Here is a 19,375-nt window from a genome sequence, read left to right on the forward strand (position 1 = left end):
AGATAACGCGTACTAGCTAATCAGAGACCGAGGAGAACTGTTTACACCTTCGCCATAGTGGGGTTGCTAATTTAACACCGCGGCCGTTTAATAAGAGAAGGAAGTGACGTAGGCACTGAGCGGATTCAGTCTCACGTGATTGCTCGTCCGGTCACCTGATTCAAGTCACAGTTTTAAGGATTTGCGCCGTCATTGTTTTTGTGATTTTATTGTTATCTGGCTTAAAATGAAGCTTTTGTTCGCGTTTCTTTTGGCGGCTCTAGCCGTAACGAACGACGCACTTATTCGGTAAGGAGCATTTCAATGAGAGGGTCGTGCTAAAGGCTAGCGTGAAGCTTAATATTGTGTAAAATCTGTTACCAAATACGTAACGACTACATAAAAATGTGAGGTTTGAACGTCTAAAGCCTAACAATTGCTATTATTTATCAGCAGCGTAATAGCCTTCATGGAGCTAACTTTAGCTAGCTCTATCTGTAGTGTGACTCATCGTCTTAGCGTTCACCTTTTAAGCAGAACCTGCTGGTTCCGGACAATCACGAGTTCTAGTGTCAAATGTGTGATAATTAAAATAAGATTTTTGTCAGCAGGAACTATCAGAGCTGCGTCACCATAGTGGACTGAATAGTTTCAGTTGGGCTTTTTCCTACTCTTGCCATCTTGCTTATAATTATAATTAATTGAGATGGACACAGTGACTAACGCAATTATTTACTCTGCGTGGTTAATTATGTAGAGAGGATGAAACGATAGGGTCAGATCTAATGTGTTGGGCCGCCGTTGATCTTGTGTTGGTGCCACTGCAATAAGCTTGTGACGTGCGGTTGATGATTCACCGATCTGGGATTGACTAAAATCACCTTTTCTCAAATTGCTTCCCCATTCAGAATCCCTCTGAAGAAGTTTCGTTCCATCAGGCGTGAGGTGACGGACTCGGGACGGACTATAAACCAGCTTCTGCTTGACGGGCGCTCCGATAAGTACAACTACGGCTTCCCCTCCAGCGGGGAACCCACTCCAGAACCCCTGAAGAACTACTTTGATGTAAGCATCGCTCCTCGGCCCACTGAGCTGTGGCGCGTTGATGCGTGATTGGAAAGCTGAAAGCCACAACAAAGGTTCTGTTGTGTTCTGACCACGTCTGCCCGCTTGAATAGATCCTTTTAAACTATCCTGTGTGGGTTTTTTCATCTCAAGTCTTTTGGGAGCCGCTCCTGCAAAATCCACGTTCTGAGAATCCGGCCTGAGATTTCTGGAAGAACCAGTAAATCTGCTTTAAGGCTGCTGCTTTTGTTTGTGACGTGTTTATTTGTTTGTTTACATTTAGGCCCAGTATTACGGAGAGATCAGCCTGGGTACACCTCCTCAGCCCTTCACTGTGGTGTTTGACACGGGCTCCTCCAACCTCTGGGTGCCCTCTGTCTCATGCGAATTGACCGACATCGCCTGCTGTGAGTCTCTGCGCGGCCGCTGCTGCGCGACGCACTGTTCGGTTAAAATGGTGGCGCTTTGATTCCGTCCCTCCTCCTCCACAGGGGTTCACCACAAATATAATTCTGCCAAGTCCAGTACATTCGTGAAGAACGGCACCGCCTTCGCCATCCAGTACGGAAGCGGCAGCTTGTCGGGCTTCCTCAGTCAGGACACGTGCGCGGTAGGCTCATCTCAAGCTCGAGCATCGCAGCACGCTGTTGCTTCTGGGAACTTCTCATCTGTCGATTCCTGGTTTTTCTAGATCGGAGACCTCGCGGTGGAAAACCAGCTTTTCGGCGAGGCCACTCATCAGCCCGGCATCACCTTCGTCATGGCCAAGTTTGACGGGATCCTCGGCATGGCCTTCCCACGCATCTCTGTGGATGGGGTGCTTCCGGTCTTTGACAACATCATGAGCCAGAAGAAGGTGGGGGAGAACGTCTTCTCCTTCTACCTGAACAGGTGAGGAATCGAAAAAGGACGCGGCCATTTTCAGCGAGAAAAGGTGGTGAATGTGAAGTAGTGGGCGAGCTTCTTTTACGCATCTTTAAGCTGTGGCAGAAGCAGAAAACACAAATATCTGGCTGGAATGCTTCAGGAACCCCCCCCCCCCCCCCCCGGGTACATTTTACAGCTTAATTGTTTCCTTAAGGTGGACTCGGGAAGAGAAACAAACTGGAACTGATCCACCTAGTTTTATGTCGATAAAGTTAAAAGGTTTTTGTCGTATCAAAAATAAATCGTCGCCAAACTTCTCTGAAGTATCGTGATATTATTTTACGGCCGTATCCGCCCACTCCGACCTCATGTGACGCTGGAACAGAACCAACGCTCCACCTGAGAAATGCAGTCGATCCAGAAGCCTACCCCCCCCCCCCCCCCAACACCCTTTGTTTTGTTTATTTGCTTTCAATCAAATCTTTATTGCAGACACAATGGTCCAATTAAAAAGCACACATAACATTTACAACGTTTGCATAGTAAACACAGTAATCCTATAATAACATCAGGTACCAATGACACCAAATACCTGAGTTAGACTTTACAGCACTTAGGCTTGGCTGAGTCATTGTTCTGATGATGTCATTCCCTGAGTCATGCAGCCGACATATAAACCTGTATGACAGGTGCCTCAGCTGAGCATTAAGGGCGTTAACCCCGACAACACAGAACATCTCACTGGCGCTGGACCACCTTGGCTTCCTGAGAAGTATCCGCATGCAGTCATTGTATGCCACCCTCAACTTCTGCATGCTGGCCTGTTTGTACTTCATCCACGGATTAAAATTGAGAAACACAGAAAGCAAAATGTTTGACGAATATTTGGCTGGATGGAATCGAACCACAGATCAGACTCGATTGGTCGACGTGATTCTGCTTGGATGGTTCCAAGGACGACTGTCTGAGCGGCTGCTTTTAAAACTCACAGGAACCCAGACACCGAGCCCGGCGGTGAGCTTCTACTGGGTGGAACCGACCCCAAATACTACAGCGGCGACTTCACCTACGCCAACGTTACCCGCCAGGCCTACTGGCAGATCCACATGGCCGGGTGAGCGCAGGACGAGATCGCGTTCAGAGACGACGTGCTCCTACTTTGAGTTCTGAACCGTGTGCGTCTCTGCGGGCGTGACAGGCTGACGGTGGGGGGCCAGCTGACTCTGTGTCGGGACGGCTGCGAGGCCATCGTGGACACCGGCACGTCTCTGATCACCGGCCCCGTTGCGGAGGTCAGGTCCCTGCAGAAGGCGATCGGAGCCAAGCCCCTCGTGGGCGGAGAGGTGAGGAACTGAACCGACACCCCTCCGGAACCCAGACTGATTTATAAGCATCTGAGACATCTGGCCACTCTATGACCCCCCCCCCCCCCCCCATAAAACAACAACTCTGTTAACTGTTTATTCAAATAAATTCAATTGTTTACATAGAAAACACACACATGCATTCAAAAAGTAGTAGTACGGTTTGAAAGAACAGCAATTCAATTTAAAATTCTAAAAGTACAAGCATTAAATGTTTTTATCTTGGTCGGTCTGATTCCCGACTGGACAGTAGATCACACGTCCAAGTAAACGAGCCCTTTTTCATTGACACCTAAAGCTTGTTATTTAAAGTTGTATAATTCAATTCATTTTTATTTCTGTAGTGCCAGATCGGAACAGAAAGTTATCTCAAGGCACTTTACAGGTGGAGCAGGGAAAGATGGAAGCCAACGTGTCCCATAATAAGGGGAAGCACGCGGGTGGAGGGGGCTTCCCTTTAACAGGCAGAAACCTTGAGCAGAACCTCAGACTCGTAGTGGGCGGCCATCTGTCTGGACCGGGTGTCAGAAGATGGAAAATGTTCCAAATCAAATCTCTCCATAAAATTATTCCTGGAATTCTCTCAATAACCTTTTGAGACGTGCTGGAAAAACAAATCTGGATTAAAAAGCTGAATGATGTGTTTCAGTACTGGGTGGATTGTGGCTCCGTCCCATCGTTGCCTGTTATCAGCTTCAAAGTGGGGGAGAAGGTCTACAGCCTGACCGGGGAGCAGTACACCCTCAAGGTGAGACGTGCCATCCAGCAGGGGGCGGCAGAGAGCTCCTGACCGTTTGCGTCATCGGGGACCAAACGTCTTCTGATCGTTTTTTTTTTATCCGACAGGTGACTCAGGCCGGACGGAACATATGCCTGAGCGGCTTCATGGGTCTGGACATCCCCGCCCCCGCCGGGCCCCTGTGGATTCTGGGAGACGTTTTCATCGGCCAGTACTACACCGTCTTCGATCGAGAGAACAACAGGGTGGGCTTTGCCAAGGCTAAGTGAACGCATCCTGCAGCAGAGCCTCGTGTTCAAGTGGGGGAAACTAAAACTCCGAGGTTTGAGCGATCAGTTTGGGCTGCACACCGTTTCTGTTCTGCTTTACAATCAAACCCATTTTAGCAATATTTCTTAACAAGCCTGACTTAACTGCTCTGAATAATAATAATTTTGTCTGATGTGTGAAACGGATTGAGCGGTCGCGTGCCGGATTTCCGTGATTAGCGATCGGGCCGTTGCACATGGACCCGTTTAAAAAAAAATTGTAATTCAATGTTTAATCATCAGGGATACATTTTAAAGAGGAGAAAGTCTTTCTTCTGACTTGGAGATGTATCTGACTGTGATTGGCTTAAATAAATGGTTTTAAAAGGAATCTTGTGTTTCCTGTTGTGTAGCTTTGTAGGGCTGAAAAGCAGTGGTTCTGACCCGGTTTGAAGCTAATCTGAAGGTTATCTTGTGTCTTGGTCGGACCTCACTGAGTTAACGCAACATTTGAACTGTGAACGGTTAAAATGACAAGGATCAAAACTGATAAAGCAGAGCTGTAAATATTGGTGTGTCCAGATTTCTTTTTTCGGCTTGAAACAAAACTCGTTAAAGGAATAATTCAGCCGTTATCGCCTCGAGCCTGTGACGACCCAGTGGATGTTGCAGTTTCCATCCCGGAATGACTGAGGAAGACGACTCACTCTGCCTCGGCAGCAGAGATCCCGAGTTCAATGTAATTCACACGCTTGTATTAGCTAAAGGCGTTAGCGCATACCCCAGCTGATGCACCATTAGCTTTAGCTTTGAGGCTAATGTGAGGTAACTAGATCGCCTCAGAGGATTTGGGATGTTGAGGCCTCTGGAGACATGGATCACACCATCTGTAGCAGAATACTAAAGGCTGATTTAAAATGTTTGGCTGTTTAACCGTTTAGTATCGTCACACTTAGTCGCAACAATTCTGCTGCGGTTAATTTCGTAGCGATTACGTTTGTCTGGAAAACGTGAACCAACAGAAGAGCAAGCAGTCGTCACTTCGCGAAACAGTTAGTGAAAAATCTCAAGTTCACTTGAAGTCTGAAAACGTTGCAGGGAGTTCCGCCCTCAGAGTCTCAGACTCGTCGTCCCAAGATGCTCGCCAAGGAGAAGAAATGTTTTTGGGTCCTTGAACCTGGCCTTGAGGTTCGCCAGGTTTCCAGAGATGCTGCTGAGAATGTCTCCAAAAAAACCAAAGGATTCGGTCTCCTGAGCCCCTGCCGTCAGCCCTCCTTTTTCTCTGAGCTGGTGTTTTCATGGTCCTGCTCCTCACTGGGCTCCGTGCTCTGGTTCTCCTGCCCCCCGTCGGCCTGTCTCAGGGGAGCTGCCGGGTCTCTGACGACCCCTTCCATCTCCAGCTCCTCCCGAGTCTCCTCCTCCACCCGGCCCACAGTGTCCGGGATAATCTCCACCTCGATGTCGGAGGAGTCCTTGCTCTCCTTGAACCACACGGTCTTCTGGCCCTCCTTCCTCCTCTGCTCCCTCTTCTTTCGGTACTCTTCATCGTCTTCTCTGGACGTCGTCACCGAGGGGCTCCCCTTGGGGACGTGGTTGGTGTAAACGCCGCACGAAGCGCACTGGCGGCTCCGTCTGTCCAGGGGGAGGACCCGGCCTCGTGTCTGGGGGTAGGTGCTCCGTCTGGGGAGGATGTTGTTCCACCGCCTGGCACTCCCGCGGCTCGGGTCGGCTTCGTTCTGGAAGCCATCGTTGGTGTACTGCAGGGAGTCTCTGTGGCCGGTCCGGGGCCGGAGGGACCCGAAGCAGGGGCCCAGGCACTAGAGGCAGGAGAGGCCCTCATTAAAACACTTTGCATTCTGAGCTACTGTCACTTTAATTAATCAGGAATTCAAAGCTAGAACTCCAAGTGGATACTTAATTTTTACTTTTCCGTTCAAGTGTACTCTTTATTTTTATTTATAAGTAGTTTACTCCAGTTAAATAAGAACGAGTTGCCCTGAAATTGGTTATTAACTTCTGTACTGGTGGAATGCAGATTAACGGCAACTTGTTATAGCCTCTAGAAGCAGTCGGAGATGCATGCATCATGACCACATAAACACTCCGTTACGCAACACGAGGTGGATGACCTGAAACTGACCTCGCATATTTTGTCTGCGCTGGCATTTCCTTTCCACAAGCGAGAAATCAAAACGCCAATCACAATGAGGCAGAGGACCAGCAGAGCGGCCATCACCAGCCCGAGGAGCGCCATGTCGCCGGGCCGGTAGCCGACGTTGGACGGAGACGGGATGGCCACGGCTGCAGGCGAGAAGACACTCAAGATTACACCTGTAGTCGCTAAATCATTAGCAGCTCACATTCAAGGTGTAAATGAGTTTTATTACCTTTCCAATTCAGGTGCTAAAGCTCCACCCACTTTAACCCCTGATGCTAATCAATCGATGTCACAGAGAATTTACGGTCTCACCTGGTACAACCTGAACGGACAGAGCGGCTGTTCCAAACTCCCCTGTTGTCGAATCCACTGCTCTGAGCTTTAAAAAAAAAAAAAAAGGGCAAATGTGTCAGGAAATGTATTTTTAACGCTTCATTTATATTTTTTATTTTAAAAGCTGGCACATCGGTCACCTGAAGGGCGAAGGACTCGGTCTTCACGATCCGCTTCAGAATCACAAACCCATCAGAGGTCACGTTGACGTAGCTGCTGTACTGGACCTCGTATTTCACGTCTGGATTCACGCCCTGATGCAGTCAAATTATCTGTCTACTTTAAAACCAGGTCTGATATGTGACCACTAGGGGGGCGGTCAGGATTTGTTCGCATTTGAAGCAACAGATCTCACACATCGGAATAAAAGTGAACAATAATGTTAACGCTAAAACTCACGGAGGCAAAGTCCTCGTCCCGAGCTCGGACCCTGAAGGGCCGGTTGGTGCTTCGGTCGCGGAGGATCATGCTCTCAGGGACGGAGTTGCTGTAGATAAAGCCGTCGTACCGCTCCTTCTCAAAACGAGGAGGGTTCCTGCTCTTCTTCATCACCTCAAAGACCACCTGCGTGACGGCGAACTGGTCCCTGTTGGTCACCTGTGACGCCTGATGGCCAAGATGGGTCAGACCAAAGTCACGTGCACATTCGTGTTCTCCTACTCTGTAGGAACCACAGTTCGGCGCGGCGCGTTTACCAGGACAGTCAGCGTTACCGGGCCGATGATGTCGGCAGCTTTCGTCATGGTGATGTTCCCTGTGTCCTCGTCAATCTGGAAAATGTTTCCCTCATTTCCTGATGATGAACAAAAACACCATGAGACTTTAATTTAAGCCCTTTTATATTGAACCTGGACCCATCGAGGATAAATAGGTGAATGCATCTCAAATGGCTTTAGCTGCATTAAGTCTCCAGTTTAGGTAAGAAACTGAAATCATTTAGATTCTATTTTCACCCCGGATTTTTTAATGGAATTCTAGCAGCTCATCAGCTGCTTGGATTAAGGTTTATGAGTTTTTCTGGACTTGAAAATGACATTTTTAAAGCAGACCTCGGAGTATCCGGTAGCTGATCTGCTCGCTCCTGTTCTTGTCTCCGTCCCTGGCAAAGACGGGACCGGGCTCCAGCGGTAACGGGCCCTCCTGCCGATCAAACCATCAAGAACTGATTCTGCAGCTAGCAGGCTACGCTAACATTCAAAGTCTCGGGTAGAATTCGGGCTCACCTCCTTCTCAGTGAGGTTGACTTTGCCTCGGTAGCCGGTGCTCACACACAGTTTGGCAATTCCTGAACCGGTCCTCAAACACGGCTGAAACCACGGGGGCCGGTTGTCGACGTCCTTCACGAGAACCGTGATGGAGGCCACAGAGGTGAAGAAGGGCTCGTTGGAGGCCGAGCCGTTAAAGGTGTCCTGGGACATGCGATGTATGTCAGAGGTCAAAGGTCAAAGGTAGCAAAAGCAGCTGCCCTGAAAGACGTCGTTACCTTCACGTGTAAAACCAGAGGGATCTTCTGAACGACGTCGTAGTCGAGGATGCTTTTCACGAGGATCTTTGGACTGTTGATGTTCTCTAGGCGGAAATATTTATCCTGTTTAACCGACAGGGGGAGAATAGATATTAAATATATTCAATAATATAGTATTTATAATGAGAACTAGATGTGGACACCATCGTTATAAAAAGTATTTCAAAGCTGCAGTTTTAAAAAATAGATGAATAAATCAATAAATAATTACATTTTATTTTGATCGTAGAACGGAAGCAGATTGTGGATCGCTTTTCTTTGGTAGGCCAGTAAAAATAAAATTACCCAGGAACGTAAAACTTATGATGTTACACTACTGTATACGGTTGGATCCAGATCACAATCCAGATTAGAGAGATTCCTGATTCCATTGGAGATGCTCTTACTGTTGCGGCCTCTAAGCGGTAGTACAGCGGCTCCGAGTCGATGTCGGTGGCTTCTATCAGTCCGACGGTCAAGTTGACCGGAGTGAGCTGCAGGAGAAGAAGAACTGTTATTGATCTAAAAGCAAAATGCAGTAATTACAGTAACTCTAAATTACCTTTCAATAGTTATTTTTTGTTTGTTCTTTTGCTTATTAGGATTAGGTATAATTTATACATAACTTTTTTGGGGAACTGTTCCTTTAATCTATACCAATATGTAATGTTTTAAAAAAAGAATTGTAACATTTTGTCTTAATAATTTATAATAACATGAGTAGAATTATAAAATAAATTTAGAGCTCCTTCTGAAAAGCACTAAATTGTCCTCCCCACCACTGGGAGTCCACTCACCTCGTTCACTTCCAGCACAAAGTGGTTCTGAGCAAAGTTTGGTGGGTTATCGTTCACGTTCTCAACCAGAACCTCAACGGACTCGTTGACCTGCAGTGAAAGATGAGAGTGGATCGCGATGTAGGAGGAAACGCCGAACCTGGCGACCGATGTCGGATGTTGTGTTCTGCTGTGTGACTCACGGATCTGAAGCCGGTTCTGCTGCACTGAACCCAGACCACCAGAGCTGCACTGGACAGGGACTTAGGAAAACACACAGATCTTACGTCATTATCTCAAGCATGGCTGATACCACCCATAACAATACGTGCAAATGTTGCCTAATTGCTCCTATCCTAATTAAGAAGTCCTGGATCCAGACCCTGATTTGGGCCAAAAATCCATCTAACAACAAAAGAAAAACAAATTTAAAAAGCTGAAAATCTGAAATGGAGTCTGTCTCTTCATTCACCTCGTAGTCCAGCCCCTTCTTCACCATCAGGGCGTTTCCCTTCAGGTAGAACAGACCTTCTGGGTTCACCGTGATCCTCAGGGAGACATCGCTGCCGTAGATGATCTTCACCAGCTGGACGTCGGCCGTGTTGTTTTCTGGGACCAGCAGGGGGCCCGGAGGAACCGTACAAACTTGGAGCGGTGAGAGGCAGTGGACCAATCAGATTCGAGAACAGGCTGCCGCTCAGACTTCATTTTTCCATTTTGTCCAATCAAAAGCGCCAAGGTATAAATTCCTGACATTAAAGTCGTGAGCTTTGGCTTCATATAATGGATTTATGTGTACAAAAATAAAAGCGGGAATTATAAAACTAGACACGGTTTAAGGTTTCTATGCCAACACAACAAGCAGCTTGTTAGCTTAGCTTAAACTAGAACATAAAGCTAAAGGGAATCATTTTACCACCTGCAAATCTCAATAATTAACACTGATTAATATTATTTCTCTTTCTTTCAATTAGACAAAATAAATGTCACTATTTTTTGAGCGTGACTCGTAGTCACAGCGGTCTGCCTGCAGCCGCGGCGCCATCAGACAGACGAAGCCCTCTGTGGGAACCCGAGCTCTACTCACGTCTCTCGGCCCGACAGAACGATCCAAAGCAGGTGGCGACGAAGCATCCGAGGAGAACGTCCGCAAGTTTGCTCTTCGATTTCGCTTCCATTCCCTTATTTCAGAGGCACCAGCAGATGAAGTCCCGGCTGAGGATGAGGAGCCTGTGGTACCAGCTGGTACCGGTCCACATAATGGCCTGTCTGTGCTGCCCGGGGAGTGGGAGTCGACTACAGTTGCAGTGTTTGTGACTTCATCTTACGGGCACACATTGCACGGAGGGCCTGCCAGCGGAGGTCTTGCAGCCTCCTACTAGAATACTTGCATCTGTTTTCGGTGGATGGGTCATTCTGTGCTGGTGCTGCAGATGCATTCTGGGAGGGGTCCAGCAGAGAAATGTTGGAGACGTGTCAGAATGTCACACAAACACACACGCTGTACACAAGATAAACACATGTTTATGCATTCGGAATGTCCTGCGTGACGTTTTAAATAAAGATGCAGCACATTATTTACAAAACAGCGTTGCATGATTCTCCTGCAGATTTCTTTTGGGTTTTTTTTAAGTCGTCAATGTGTTTTAATTCTCTACTGCTTTGACCAGCTCTTTCTGCATATGTTTGTTTGTGACTTTTGTCCGGTAACAACAATCAACAACAACAACAACGCAAGCAGGCAGAAACATTTCCCTCCATCCCGTCTGAGTCGCCTGGCAGCAATAATGAATGAAAAGTTCTGCAGACACAAACTGGGACAGTTAATGGACACACAAACACACCAGTCTGTCCCACGACCCCGTCCCGAGTGGGCTGGAACAACAAGCTGGTGTCATCATGACGCTTGTGTCACACAGACGCGGTGTTGTTCCACCATCCGACCACCAGGGGGAGCCATTACGGCCTTTATTTGCAACGTCATCTTTTTTTTTATCCTAATGCGGTTTTCAGTGTTCCAGAGACGGAACTTCTACATTAGAAATCTGCTATTAAAGTTTAATTCTTGTTTAAAAATTTAAAGTTTGAACTTCTAACTCTGAATGCGAACTGAGACAAGTTCTTAAGATCGGCTCGTTTCCGTGCTTTCATGCTTGTCCAGTCTCCTTAGAAGGGAATCTGCTTCTCGCTCCAAGGCTGCGGTGAAGACTTCAGTTTATAAAAGCTTGTGAATCATTTACGCTCGGATCAATCGTGGTGTCCCGCGGCTGGCTGGGGGGGGGGGTGAGAGAATGCTGCTAAACAAATCATCGGTGAACTCGGGAAACCTCTGCAGCTTCCCATCGTGCGTGAGGATGAGTAGACGTTCCGGAGACATTAATACGTGATGGTTTCCATTTTAAAGCCATATTAGTAGAAGCCCATGTGCTGCTTTGTCTCTGCTTTTATTGAGCTTCACCTCTTCTCTCTTTGCAGACGTGGCAGGCCATTCGTTTCTATTGGAAGAACCGTGCTTCAGCGATTAACCTTCACCCACCAATCAGCTCCATCTCACACGAATCTTTCTTTCTCCTATAAGGAGCTCTCAGACTAAATCAATGGCGCCCAGAGGTCGGTGTTTGCATGCTAACGACGCCATTACAGCTGATTTATGGGTGGAGGAAACATGCGAACAGGAGCTCCATCGCAGCTCAAGGTGAGAGGAGAAGCTCTGCAGAACGCTGAAGGTCACAGGTTCGAATCCTTGCATCATGTTCTCCCCGGAGGCTGCAGTGGGTTCTCTCCGGGTTCTCCGCCTTCCTCCTCTCCCCCCAGAAAACACGGGGAGTGCGAAACTCCTCACAGAAAGGCCGCAAGTCGGATTTGAACCTGTGACCTTCTTGCTGTTGCACGTTCAGATGAGACGCCGGGGTCACGTGCACGTGCATGAACTCATCTCCCACTAATGTCTGAAAATAAAATAGACATTTCATTTCAATGTTGCTGAAGTCTGTAGACGCTCCTCTTCCTCCTCTTCCTCCTCCTCCCTCTCACCTGAGTGACCCCCCCAGATGGATGGGGGCCTCTGCTCCCGCATCATTAAACAGACGCAAACACTGAACCGGCTGCTTCCCGCTGTCCTGCCGGTGAAGTGGCCAGCAGCGCTAAGTAGATTTGCGCGCAGACGGATTAAAGCTGCGCCTTCTGATTCGTCAATTCTCCTCACGCACGCCTTTTCGGGTCGACCTGAGAGGACGGCGAAAGTGATCCGCGTCGTGCTATACGTGCGTAAACGGGCGCGGAACGTGGCGCGTTCGGGGAGCGGAGCGCACGGTGCGGAGATTAAAAAACGCTCCAGGTGAGCGCGCTCCTCCGGTTCACCTGCGCGGCTCCGCCTCGTCCCGGACTGCGGCTCATAGATGAAAACTGTGCCGGAGAGGGTCGGTCTCCATCGGGCACGGCGCACGACCATGTCGGGCGGCGCCACTGACTTCAACGACACGCTGCCGGCGGCCGCGCGCACGAGATACAACTTCCCCGCGCTCGTCTTCGGGATTCTGCTGATCGTGATCATCGCGGGTGGAAACGTGCTCGTGTGTCTCAGCGTGTATTTGGAGAAAGCTTTAAAAACGACCACGAACTACTTCATAGTCAGCCTGGCGTTCGCGGACCTGCTGCTGGCGGTGCTGGTCCTGCCGCTCTTCGTTTACGCAGAGGTAAGAGTCCGTCCGGCACCAACCCGGGCCCCCCGGGGGCCCCCAGGGGCCCCGGCTTCCTCTGCGCTGCAGGTAATGTCTGCTGTGACGCTCAGCTGCAGGGGGGGGGGGGGCTTTTCCCTTCTCGGAATAGGTTTTCAGGCCTGAGAGTTTAGAGTTAAACAAAAAAACTACAACAAAGAACTAAAAAGGAAATCAAAACGACAACAAAAGCAAGGCGTGCCCAAATGTGGTTTAATTTACTCCATAATGCTTCTGACTGGTTAGATTGGCTGAAAGAATCCATTATTAATGATATGCGGTATCAATGACGTCACCCGCAATAACCGGCCAGCAGCAGAAAGGATCAAATCGTCTCTGCCGTCTGTGCCATTTACGCAGGAGGTACAGCGCACCGAAACTTGAATGAGCTCCGATGAATAAACTTTATCGATGCAGCCTCAGACTCGCTTTGTCTTTGTTTCTAAAGTTGTTTTTGGTATTTATTGGGCTCCACCCCCCCGGTTTATGTTTAGAATGACAAACGGTGTGCTTGGATTAACACAACCGTGAGTTGTATTCATCTATAAGGCTCGGACCCTCCACTGGGAGGGGCTTTGACCTCATGACCAATGCGTGGAAGAGGCGTAACACTGTTTCAGGGTCATTTATCCTTTATGGAAGCCTTAAAAGCCGCCCGGTGGCTGAAGCTGCCTCTCAAGTCATCTTGGATTAGTCGGGGATCTCGTTACCTTGTCCTGACAGGTAACCCGTCGCTTCTCGTGACCACTTACTGGATCAGAAAAGTCACGCCATGAGGAGAAGTCAGAATTTAAATGGAGGAGCGTTTCCCCCCCCATGCACCTCCGAGCGGCGCCGGTGAAAACCCGACAGGATTACAGGATTAATGCTCAGATTAGGGGCACCGAAGGAGTTTCTCTCTGCAGTTTCAGGGTGGAGTTTGGTCCTTGAACACGGGGATGTGTGACGGCCTGATGGCGATGGATGTGATGCTGTGCACCGCCTCCATTTTCAACCTCTGCGCCATCAGCGTGGACCGGTAACGTGTGCCTTCGCCCGGTTGGGAGGGAGGCGGGGTTTATTTGTGACTTCTGTGTCTGAATTCATTCGTGTAGGTTCGTTGCCGTGACCGTTCCCCTCAGTTACAACCGCAGCCATGTGGACCACCGGCAGCTCGTGGTCCTGTCGGCTACCTGGCTGCTGGCCCTGGCCGTTGCCTCGCCCGTCATCTTCGGCATCAACAACGTGCCCGACCGCGACCCCGGCGAGTGCAAACTGGAGGACAACAACTACGTGGTCTACTCCTCCGTGTGCTCTTTCTTCATCCCGTGCCCCATCATGGTGCTGCTCTACTTTGGCGTTTTCCGCGGGCTGCGGCACTGGGAGGAGGCTCGTAAGGTCAAGCTGCGCTGCAGCATCGAGGCCTGCAGGAAGCTGCAGCACGCCGCCATCGCCGTCGCCCTGCCCCCGCTGGCGGGCACCATTCCCGGGCCTCTGCCCATGCCTTTGCCCCGGATCATCGAGAGGGACTTGGCCCAATCCCGGCTGGACGACACGGACGACGAGATGCAGCAGGAAATCCCGTACCCGCGGCAGTACAGAGAGAACTCGGTGCCCACGTTGACGCTGAGCAAGCAGATCCGCAGGCACAAGAGGGCCAAGATCAACCACAGGGAGAGGAAGGCCATGAGGGTGCTGCCCGTGGTGGTCGGTGAGTGGTCATGTGCTTCCTGTCCTCCAATCAGAGGGCGCCGGGGCTCATACGTCACCGTAGCAGCAGCTGCGAAGTGTTTTTAAACGTTTCCGGCTGACTCCAGACCAGAGGCCGGTTCCGGTTCCGGTTCCGGTACCGGTTCCGGGTTGAGTCAGAGCAGGAAGGACTTTGTTCAGACGAGGGTCCCTCCGCTGCTTCAAAGGGGACGGATTAAAACAGATATTTCATATCAGTGTTTGGGAACTGCGTTACCTTGTGGGTGTAATATGAGACCTTTAAAGGGGAGGAGCTCCTGAATGGAAGACGTAGTTTATTGGGCTTCTGGTCAAAACGCTGGCTGATCCGTTTGTCTCGTGTTTGTGTCGCGGCTCAGGTGAGCGCGAGGCTGATGACGTTCACGCGGGTCAGCCCGGCTGCCGGGATAAAAGCTCGCCGCCAACGAGCGGCGCCACGAAGGCTTAAAGCCCTCTATCCAATTATTATGCAACACCTGATGCCACAGATTTATTCCTCGTCCCCATCGATCAAGCCGTTCAGGCAGGGAGGGGCCTCTGCTTTTAGATTGAGGATCTCGTTTTCACACTGAGGCCTCGGAATCAGAATTATAATAAACGGTAAAGGAACAATTTCCAGCTGTTTTATCTTTCCTGGGATCTCTTGACACTGGAACGCGTACATTTCTTTGCGAGGTTAAAGGGAGATTAAATAAAAGCGCCCTCTTCTCCCGTGCAGGTTGCTTCCTGCTCTGCTGGACTCCGTTCTTCGTGGTCCACACGACCCGGGCCTTGTGCTTGAGGTGCGACATCCCCCCCAGTCTGATCAGCACCGTCACCTGGCTGGGCTACGTCAACAGCGCCCTGAACCCCATCATCTACACCATCTTCAACGCAGAGTTCAAGAAATTCTTCAAGAAGTGTTTCCGCAGATGCTGCTGACGCCGGATTCTTCACGGAAAAAAATTGTGAAGCTCCAGCAGGCTGGGTGGATCAGAACCAGAACCACACGGCTCTCGATCCGGAGGTCTGAAGCTTCACCTCATCGGCTCGGTGTCACCGGGAAGCGCCATGCTTGGATGTGTCGCCAACAGGATGCTCTGGGATCACTATCAGGGCAAGAACCTGCAGCAAACAGCAGACAGTCTCTCAAACCTTCACATCAAGATGGGATTTTTCCAGCGCCTGCTTTGCCTGAAAGCGTGAACTCGGGGCAAACCTCTCCCAGGGATGCAGGAAGAGGAAAGCTGCAGTTTCATTTGTTTAAAGTTTGATATTCTTGGAAATATACTCTTTAGCTTTCTTGCTGTGCGTAAGATAAGACGACTGATACGACTCTAAATACAGGGCTACTGTAAAGAGCTGGTTAGCATAGCTTTAGCAGCGGTAAACAATTAGCCTAGCTCTGAGGGAAGCAAAATCTGAAACCAAAGTTTAGAATCAAGTTTTTAGTTTAATGAAATGTTCTTTAAAACTGCTTTTGGCAGAAAATAAATCATTTGAAAGTAATAAGTCACTTGATAAAATGAGTGTCTTTGTGTAGTAATGCATTCTCAGAGGAATAATGCCTTAGCAGGATTAAATGAAGGATTATTCTTATTATTTTATTGGGTATTTCCTCTGATTCTTCTTTTCTTGAATGGAAAAAACATTTATCTATTTTTTATACATTAAAAAAGAATTCATGTCAGTGACATTTTCTCCTCCATGTTTTTTTATATTGAGTAACTTTTGCTACACACATTGAAAGTCTGCATTTTGTGTAGCAACAGCAAAATGAAGCGATCGGCTATGAACCACCCTGAATTAGATGCTATTAAATCTTGCATCTTCACATTTTCTAACAGAATATAAATCTCTAACTTAACTTGTAACCTCATTCCAAAATGTTCAGTCCAATTAAGTCAAAACAATTGGAGATATTTTCCAACTAATATGCGTGATTGTTGTTGAATTCCAGTAATTTTAATTTAAGTGAAGCATGTTAGGATCTACTCATTTATTATCTATATTGAAAATGTTCTGAAAGGATTCTGGACTCCAGGACGGCTTGAACTTGAGTCATGTCATCCCTTCAGCCAATCAACACGGAGTATGTATGTTCGGTTACTGTGCCAAATCTACCTGGAAACCGTTCTAATAAAGTGTGTCATTTTAGTTTAAGATACCTTCTTGCACTAAAACATCTAATAGAGACAGCTGTCATGCAACAGGCTGCCCTCTGGCTCCCTCTGCTGGCCACGACTGTTTCAGGAAAGATCTCGACTTTTGTTTAACTTTCAGCGAGACGATAAACTCTGAATGGATTTAGATTTTTTTTTTTTTGAGATGTAGGATATGAGCCTTTGGTCATCCGGATCATTACCCATAGTGCACCTCAGCACACCAGGCTCCTGCGAAGATGAGCTCCATTACAGATTTGTTTTAGAAAAGTTGTACCACAGGGAGAACAGCGAGTGACCACGCATTTTTTATTGTGAAGACAGATTTGCAGGGAAGCGTCTTGATAGAGGTTTCATCTTTGGGCGCTTTCTAATTCTGCCTTTCTAAAACACGAAATTACGGTGCAAAAAATATTGGACATTGCTGACATAATTATACAGCTCAGTACCAGACCAATAAATATATATTTATACTTATAAATATATTTATAAAACTTTCACTTCCACTAGTGATTTGCAATGAGATCAAAGAACAAAATACACATCAATGTTACAGTTCATTTTTCTAGTGAGTCAGCAGCACAAGATTCCTTCCTTCCTTCCTTCCTTCCTTGCTTCCATTCCAAGGAAAACACCTGAATGAAAGCCCCGCCTCTTAATCACTTTGAGCTTCCGGTTCTTTACCGGCGGATTTCGTTTCCGTTCCCGAAGGCGGTGAATAAGGACAACGCTCCATCTCGATGCGGTGAAGCGGTCACTCTTCAGTCTTTGCCGCGGCCTGCAGATGAATGTAACCACAGCAACGCAGGTGAACTGAACACCTGCTTCTGTTTAGTCTAATAAGTTAGTTATGAATCCGTTATAAACGCACGCCTACTTTCTCAGCGCCGGCCGCCACCAGAGCCTCCACCTCCCGCGTCCAGCCGAGGGCATCGACCAAAGCTCGCACACCGTCGACAACGTCTCCCAGCTGCACGACGTCATGAGGCCGGCGCCGCCAGGCGAACGGCCCGACCAGGTCCCGGTTGATGAGCAGACGGGTCACCGAGCCGCGCGCGGCATCTGCCAGGCTGGCGAAAGGCTCCACCTGCAGGGCGAAGCGTCACAAGGAGCCGCTCTGTAAACCCATGTTGATGTTAAATCACGGACAAAGAGTCGTGGCTGACCATTTTGAATCATTTTAACACCCCCCCCTCGTTCCCACCTGGTTCAGGTGGTGAAAACGTGAAGCTCGGAACACTCACCTCTAGCGAGGTACCCATGACAATCAAAAGGTCTGCCAGTGGGAAGTCTGTCAGGTACTTCAAGAAGTAAGGTGGAAGCTCCTCCCCAAAAAACACAATGTCAGGCTTGACCACGCCCTTACAGGTGGAACACTTTGGAACTCTTCCACTCATCACATCTGGCTGACGAGACGAGAGATGGGGTTGCCGTTAAGTGACGATAACCTGAATAAATAATCTCGTGGATCAGGTTGGGGGTTCGAACTCACTCGTAGCTTCTCGCCATCGTATTTGCTCCAACAGACTGTGCAGGTGGCCGTCGCAAATGTCCCATGGGCCTCCACCAACATCTGGGGAGGAATCCCTGCCACTTAACAGACACACGAACAAGCATGACGGTCCGAGTGGACCCAGAACCGACCCCGTTCCCGAAGGCAAAGGGCGGCCGCACCCAAATGTTTCCTCCCTTCACTCACTGCATTTTGCAAATTGATAAATACAAGCATGCTTCTTTTAAAGTATCTCTTCACACCTGCCTGACACTATTTGCACGGTAATGTCGATATCCAAACACACACACACACACACACACACACACACACACATCTTTCCAGGCCGTCGATGTTCTGCGTGTACATCCTGAGGAGCTGACTCTTCTTGTGAAGCAGCCGGACGAAGTAGTGAGTCATATTGGGTCGGTACTTTCCGGGGTACAGCTCCTTGGCCAGGGCGAAAAAGGGATTTGGGTTTTGATGGAAAAAGTCCATGTCAAAGATGGCCTCGGCGTAGGGCAGGTCGTAACGCTGCAGGTTGTGATACAGGCCGCTGCCCGGAGACCTGCGAGGGAATAACGAGGTCAGGAAAGCACCCGCCGAAGCGTCACGGGCGTGCATCGGACCTTTTTACCTGAAATCCGGGATGCCGCTGGGAGTGCTAATCCCAGCTCCAGCCATCACCACCACCCTCTTATAGCGCCGCTCTGCGATGTTCTGGGCGACGTCCTGCAGGGTCTGCCGGTCGTTAGCAGCACCGCTACCACGGCAGGAAAACGCTCGAGTCCCATTCCAGCAGGGCGTCCGCCTGGGATTAACAACGATTTGAAATCAATATTACTAATGATTAGCAATTTTATTTAAATAGTTTTTTGTTTTTTATCACGTTTTCCCAACTGTTTTCATTTCTGCTTCTTCTGGTCAATTAATAATAACAATATGTAAAATTACAGGAAAAACAATTCAAGCTGCGAAAATAAGCTATTGGGGCAGAAAGGCTAATTTAATTATTCTGGGTCCCCAAAACAGATCATTTCACTCCAAACCCCGACGAAACGGAACAGGTGAACACTAATCTGCCTCTCCTGAAGTACCTGCACAGGTCTGGAGCTGGACTCAACCTCCTGCTGGGATCCGAACCTATGGAGGGGTGGGGGGGGGGGGGCTGTTTACTACCGGTTGGAAAACACATTTTCTCACCGACTCATTTCAACTCGACTCACCGCTGGGGGAGAGCGACGTGCTCGATCTCCAACACGGTCTACCACACGAACCGAGCCTGA

General features: G+C 48.8%; 4 protein-coding genes across 4 annotated transcripts; 2 read left to right on the forward strand and 2 right to left on the reverse strand.

The window, feature by feature from the left end:
- The first annotated feature begins 140 nt into the window (after window positions 1-140).
- On the forward strand, window positions 141-4,653 carry ctsd (cathepsin D). The gene is made up of 9 exons (XM_068739422.1): window positions 141-288; window positions 888-1,044; window positions 1,328-1,451; window positions 1,536-1,654; window positions 1,736-1,935; window positions 2,903-3,025; window positions 3,110-3,254; window positions 3,925-4,023; window positions 4,122-4,653. Exons 1-9 carry the CDS (start codon window positions 227-229, stop codon window positions 4,281-4,283), a joined length of 1,191 nt encoding a protein of 396 aa, XP_068595523.1. The 5' UTR covers window positions 141-226; the 3' UTR covers window positions 4,284-4,653.
- An 874-nt stretch (window positions 4,654-5,527) lies between these two features.
- cdhr5a (cadherin-related family member 5a) lies at window positions 5,528-10,211 on the reverse strand. Its single transcript, XM_068740805.1, has 14 exons — window positions 10,121-10,211; window positions 9,506-9,678; window positions 9,237-9,296; window positions 9,055-9,144; window positions 8,660-8,751; window positions 8,237-8,351; window positions 7,977-8,162; window positions 7,803-7,893; window positions 7,449-7,546; window positions 7,153-7,359; window positions 6,894-7,007; window positions 6,733-6,799; window positions 6,403-6,563; window positions 5,528-6,079 (listed from the first exon to the last, which is right to left on the reverse strand). The coding sequence occupies exons 1-14, from the start codon at window positions 10,209-10,211 to the stop codon at window positions 5,528-5,530; spliced, it is 2,097 nt and encodes a 698-aa protein (XP_068596906.1).
- Window positions 10,212-12,482: 2,271 nt separating this feature from the next.
- On the forward strand, window positions 12,483-15,377 carry drd4b (dopamine receptor D4b). Its single transcript, XM_068738394.1, has 4 exons — window positions 12,483-12,728; window positions 13,655-13,767; window positions 13,844-14,439; window positions 15,175-15,377. The coding sequence occupies exons 1-4, from the start codon at window positions 12,483-12,485 to the stop codon at window positions 15,375-15,377; spliced, it is 1,158 nt and encodes a 385-aa protein (XP_068594495.1).
- Window positions 15,378-16,904: 1,527 nt separating this feature from the next.
- sirt3 (sirtuin 3) lies at window positions 16,905-19,223 on the reverse strand. The gene is made up of 7 exons (XM_068755044.1): window positions 19,187-19,223; window positions 18,727-18,900; window positions 18,425-18,657; window positions 18,090-18,190; window positions 17,842-18,003; window positions 17,475-17,684; window positions 16,905-17,375 (listed from the first exon to the last, which is right to left on the reverse strand). Exons 2-7 carry the CDS (start codon window positions 18,771-18,773, stop codon window positions 17,352-17,354), a joined length of 777 nt encoding a protein of 258 aa, XP_068611145.1. The 5' UTR covers window positions 18,774-18,900; window positions 19,187-19,223; the 3' UTR covers window positions 16,905-17,351.
- Between the last annotated feature and the right edge of the window lie 152 nt (window positions 19,224-19,375).

The sequence above is a fragment of the Brachionichthys hirsutus genome, chromosome 1 (genome assembly GCF_040956055.1).
Source record: "Brachionichthys hirsutus isolate HB-005 chromosome 1, CSIRO-AGI_Bhir_v1, whole genome shotgun sequence".
In the NCBI taxonomy this organism is placed as follows: domain Eukaryota; kingdom Metazoa; phylum Chordata; class Actinopteri; order Lophiiformes; family Brachionichthyidae; genus Brachionichthys; species Brachionichthys hirsutus.

Bases quoted from the DNA above. Each gene is read 5' to 3' on its own strand.
- sirt3 (XM_068755044.1), bottom strand. From the start codon at position 18,773: ATGGCTGGAGCTGGGATTAGCACTCCCAGCGGCATCCCGGATTTCAG. The intron at 18,004-18,089 runs GTGAGTTCGAAC...TCGTCTCGTCAG, and splicing joins ACGATGGCGAGAAGCTACGA to CCAGATGTGATGAGTGGAAG. The intron at 17,376-17,474 runs GTAGGCGTGCGT...ATTCATCTGCAG, and splicing joins TGGCGGCCGGCGCTGAGAAA to GCCGCGGCAAAGACTGAAGA.
- cdhr5a (XM_068740805.1), bottom strand. From the start codon at position 10,211: ATGGAAGCGAAATCGAAGAGCAAACTTGCGGACGTTCTCCTCGGATGC. The intron at 9,679-10,120 runs GTGAGTAGAGCT...CACCGCTCCAAG, and splicing joins GTTCTGTCGGGCCGAGAGAC to TTTGTACGGTTCCTCCGGGC. The intron at 6,800-6,893 runs GTGACCGATGTG...TTTTTTTTAAAG, and splicing joins CCGAGTCCTTCGCCCTTCAG to CTCAGAGCAGTGGATTCGAC.
- ctsd (XM_068739422.1), top strand. From the start codon at position 227: ATGAAGCTTTTGTTCGCGTTTCTTTTGGCGGCTCTAGCCGTAACGAAC. The intron at 3,026-3,109 runs GTGAGCGCAGGA...CGGGCGTGACAG, and splicing joins TGGCAGATCCACATGGCCGG to GCTGACGGTGGGGGGCCAGC. The intron at 3,255-3,924 runs GTGAGGAACTGA...GATGTGTTTCAG, and splicing joins AGCCCCTCGTGGGCGGAGAG to TACTGGGTGGATTGTGGCTC.
- drd4b (XM_068738394.1), top strand. From the start codon at position 12,483: ATGTCGGGCGGCGCCACTGACTTCAACGACACGCTGCCGGCGGCCGCG. The intron at 12,729-13,654 runs GTAAGAGTCCGT...TTCTCTCTGCAG, and splicing joins CGCTCTTCGTTTACGCAGAG to TTTCAGGGTGGAGTTTGGTC. The intron at 13,768-13,843 runs GTAACGTGTGCC...TCATTCGTGTAG, and splicing joins TGCGCCATCAGCGTGGACCG to GTTCGTTGCCGTGACCGTTC.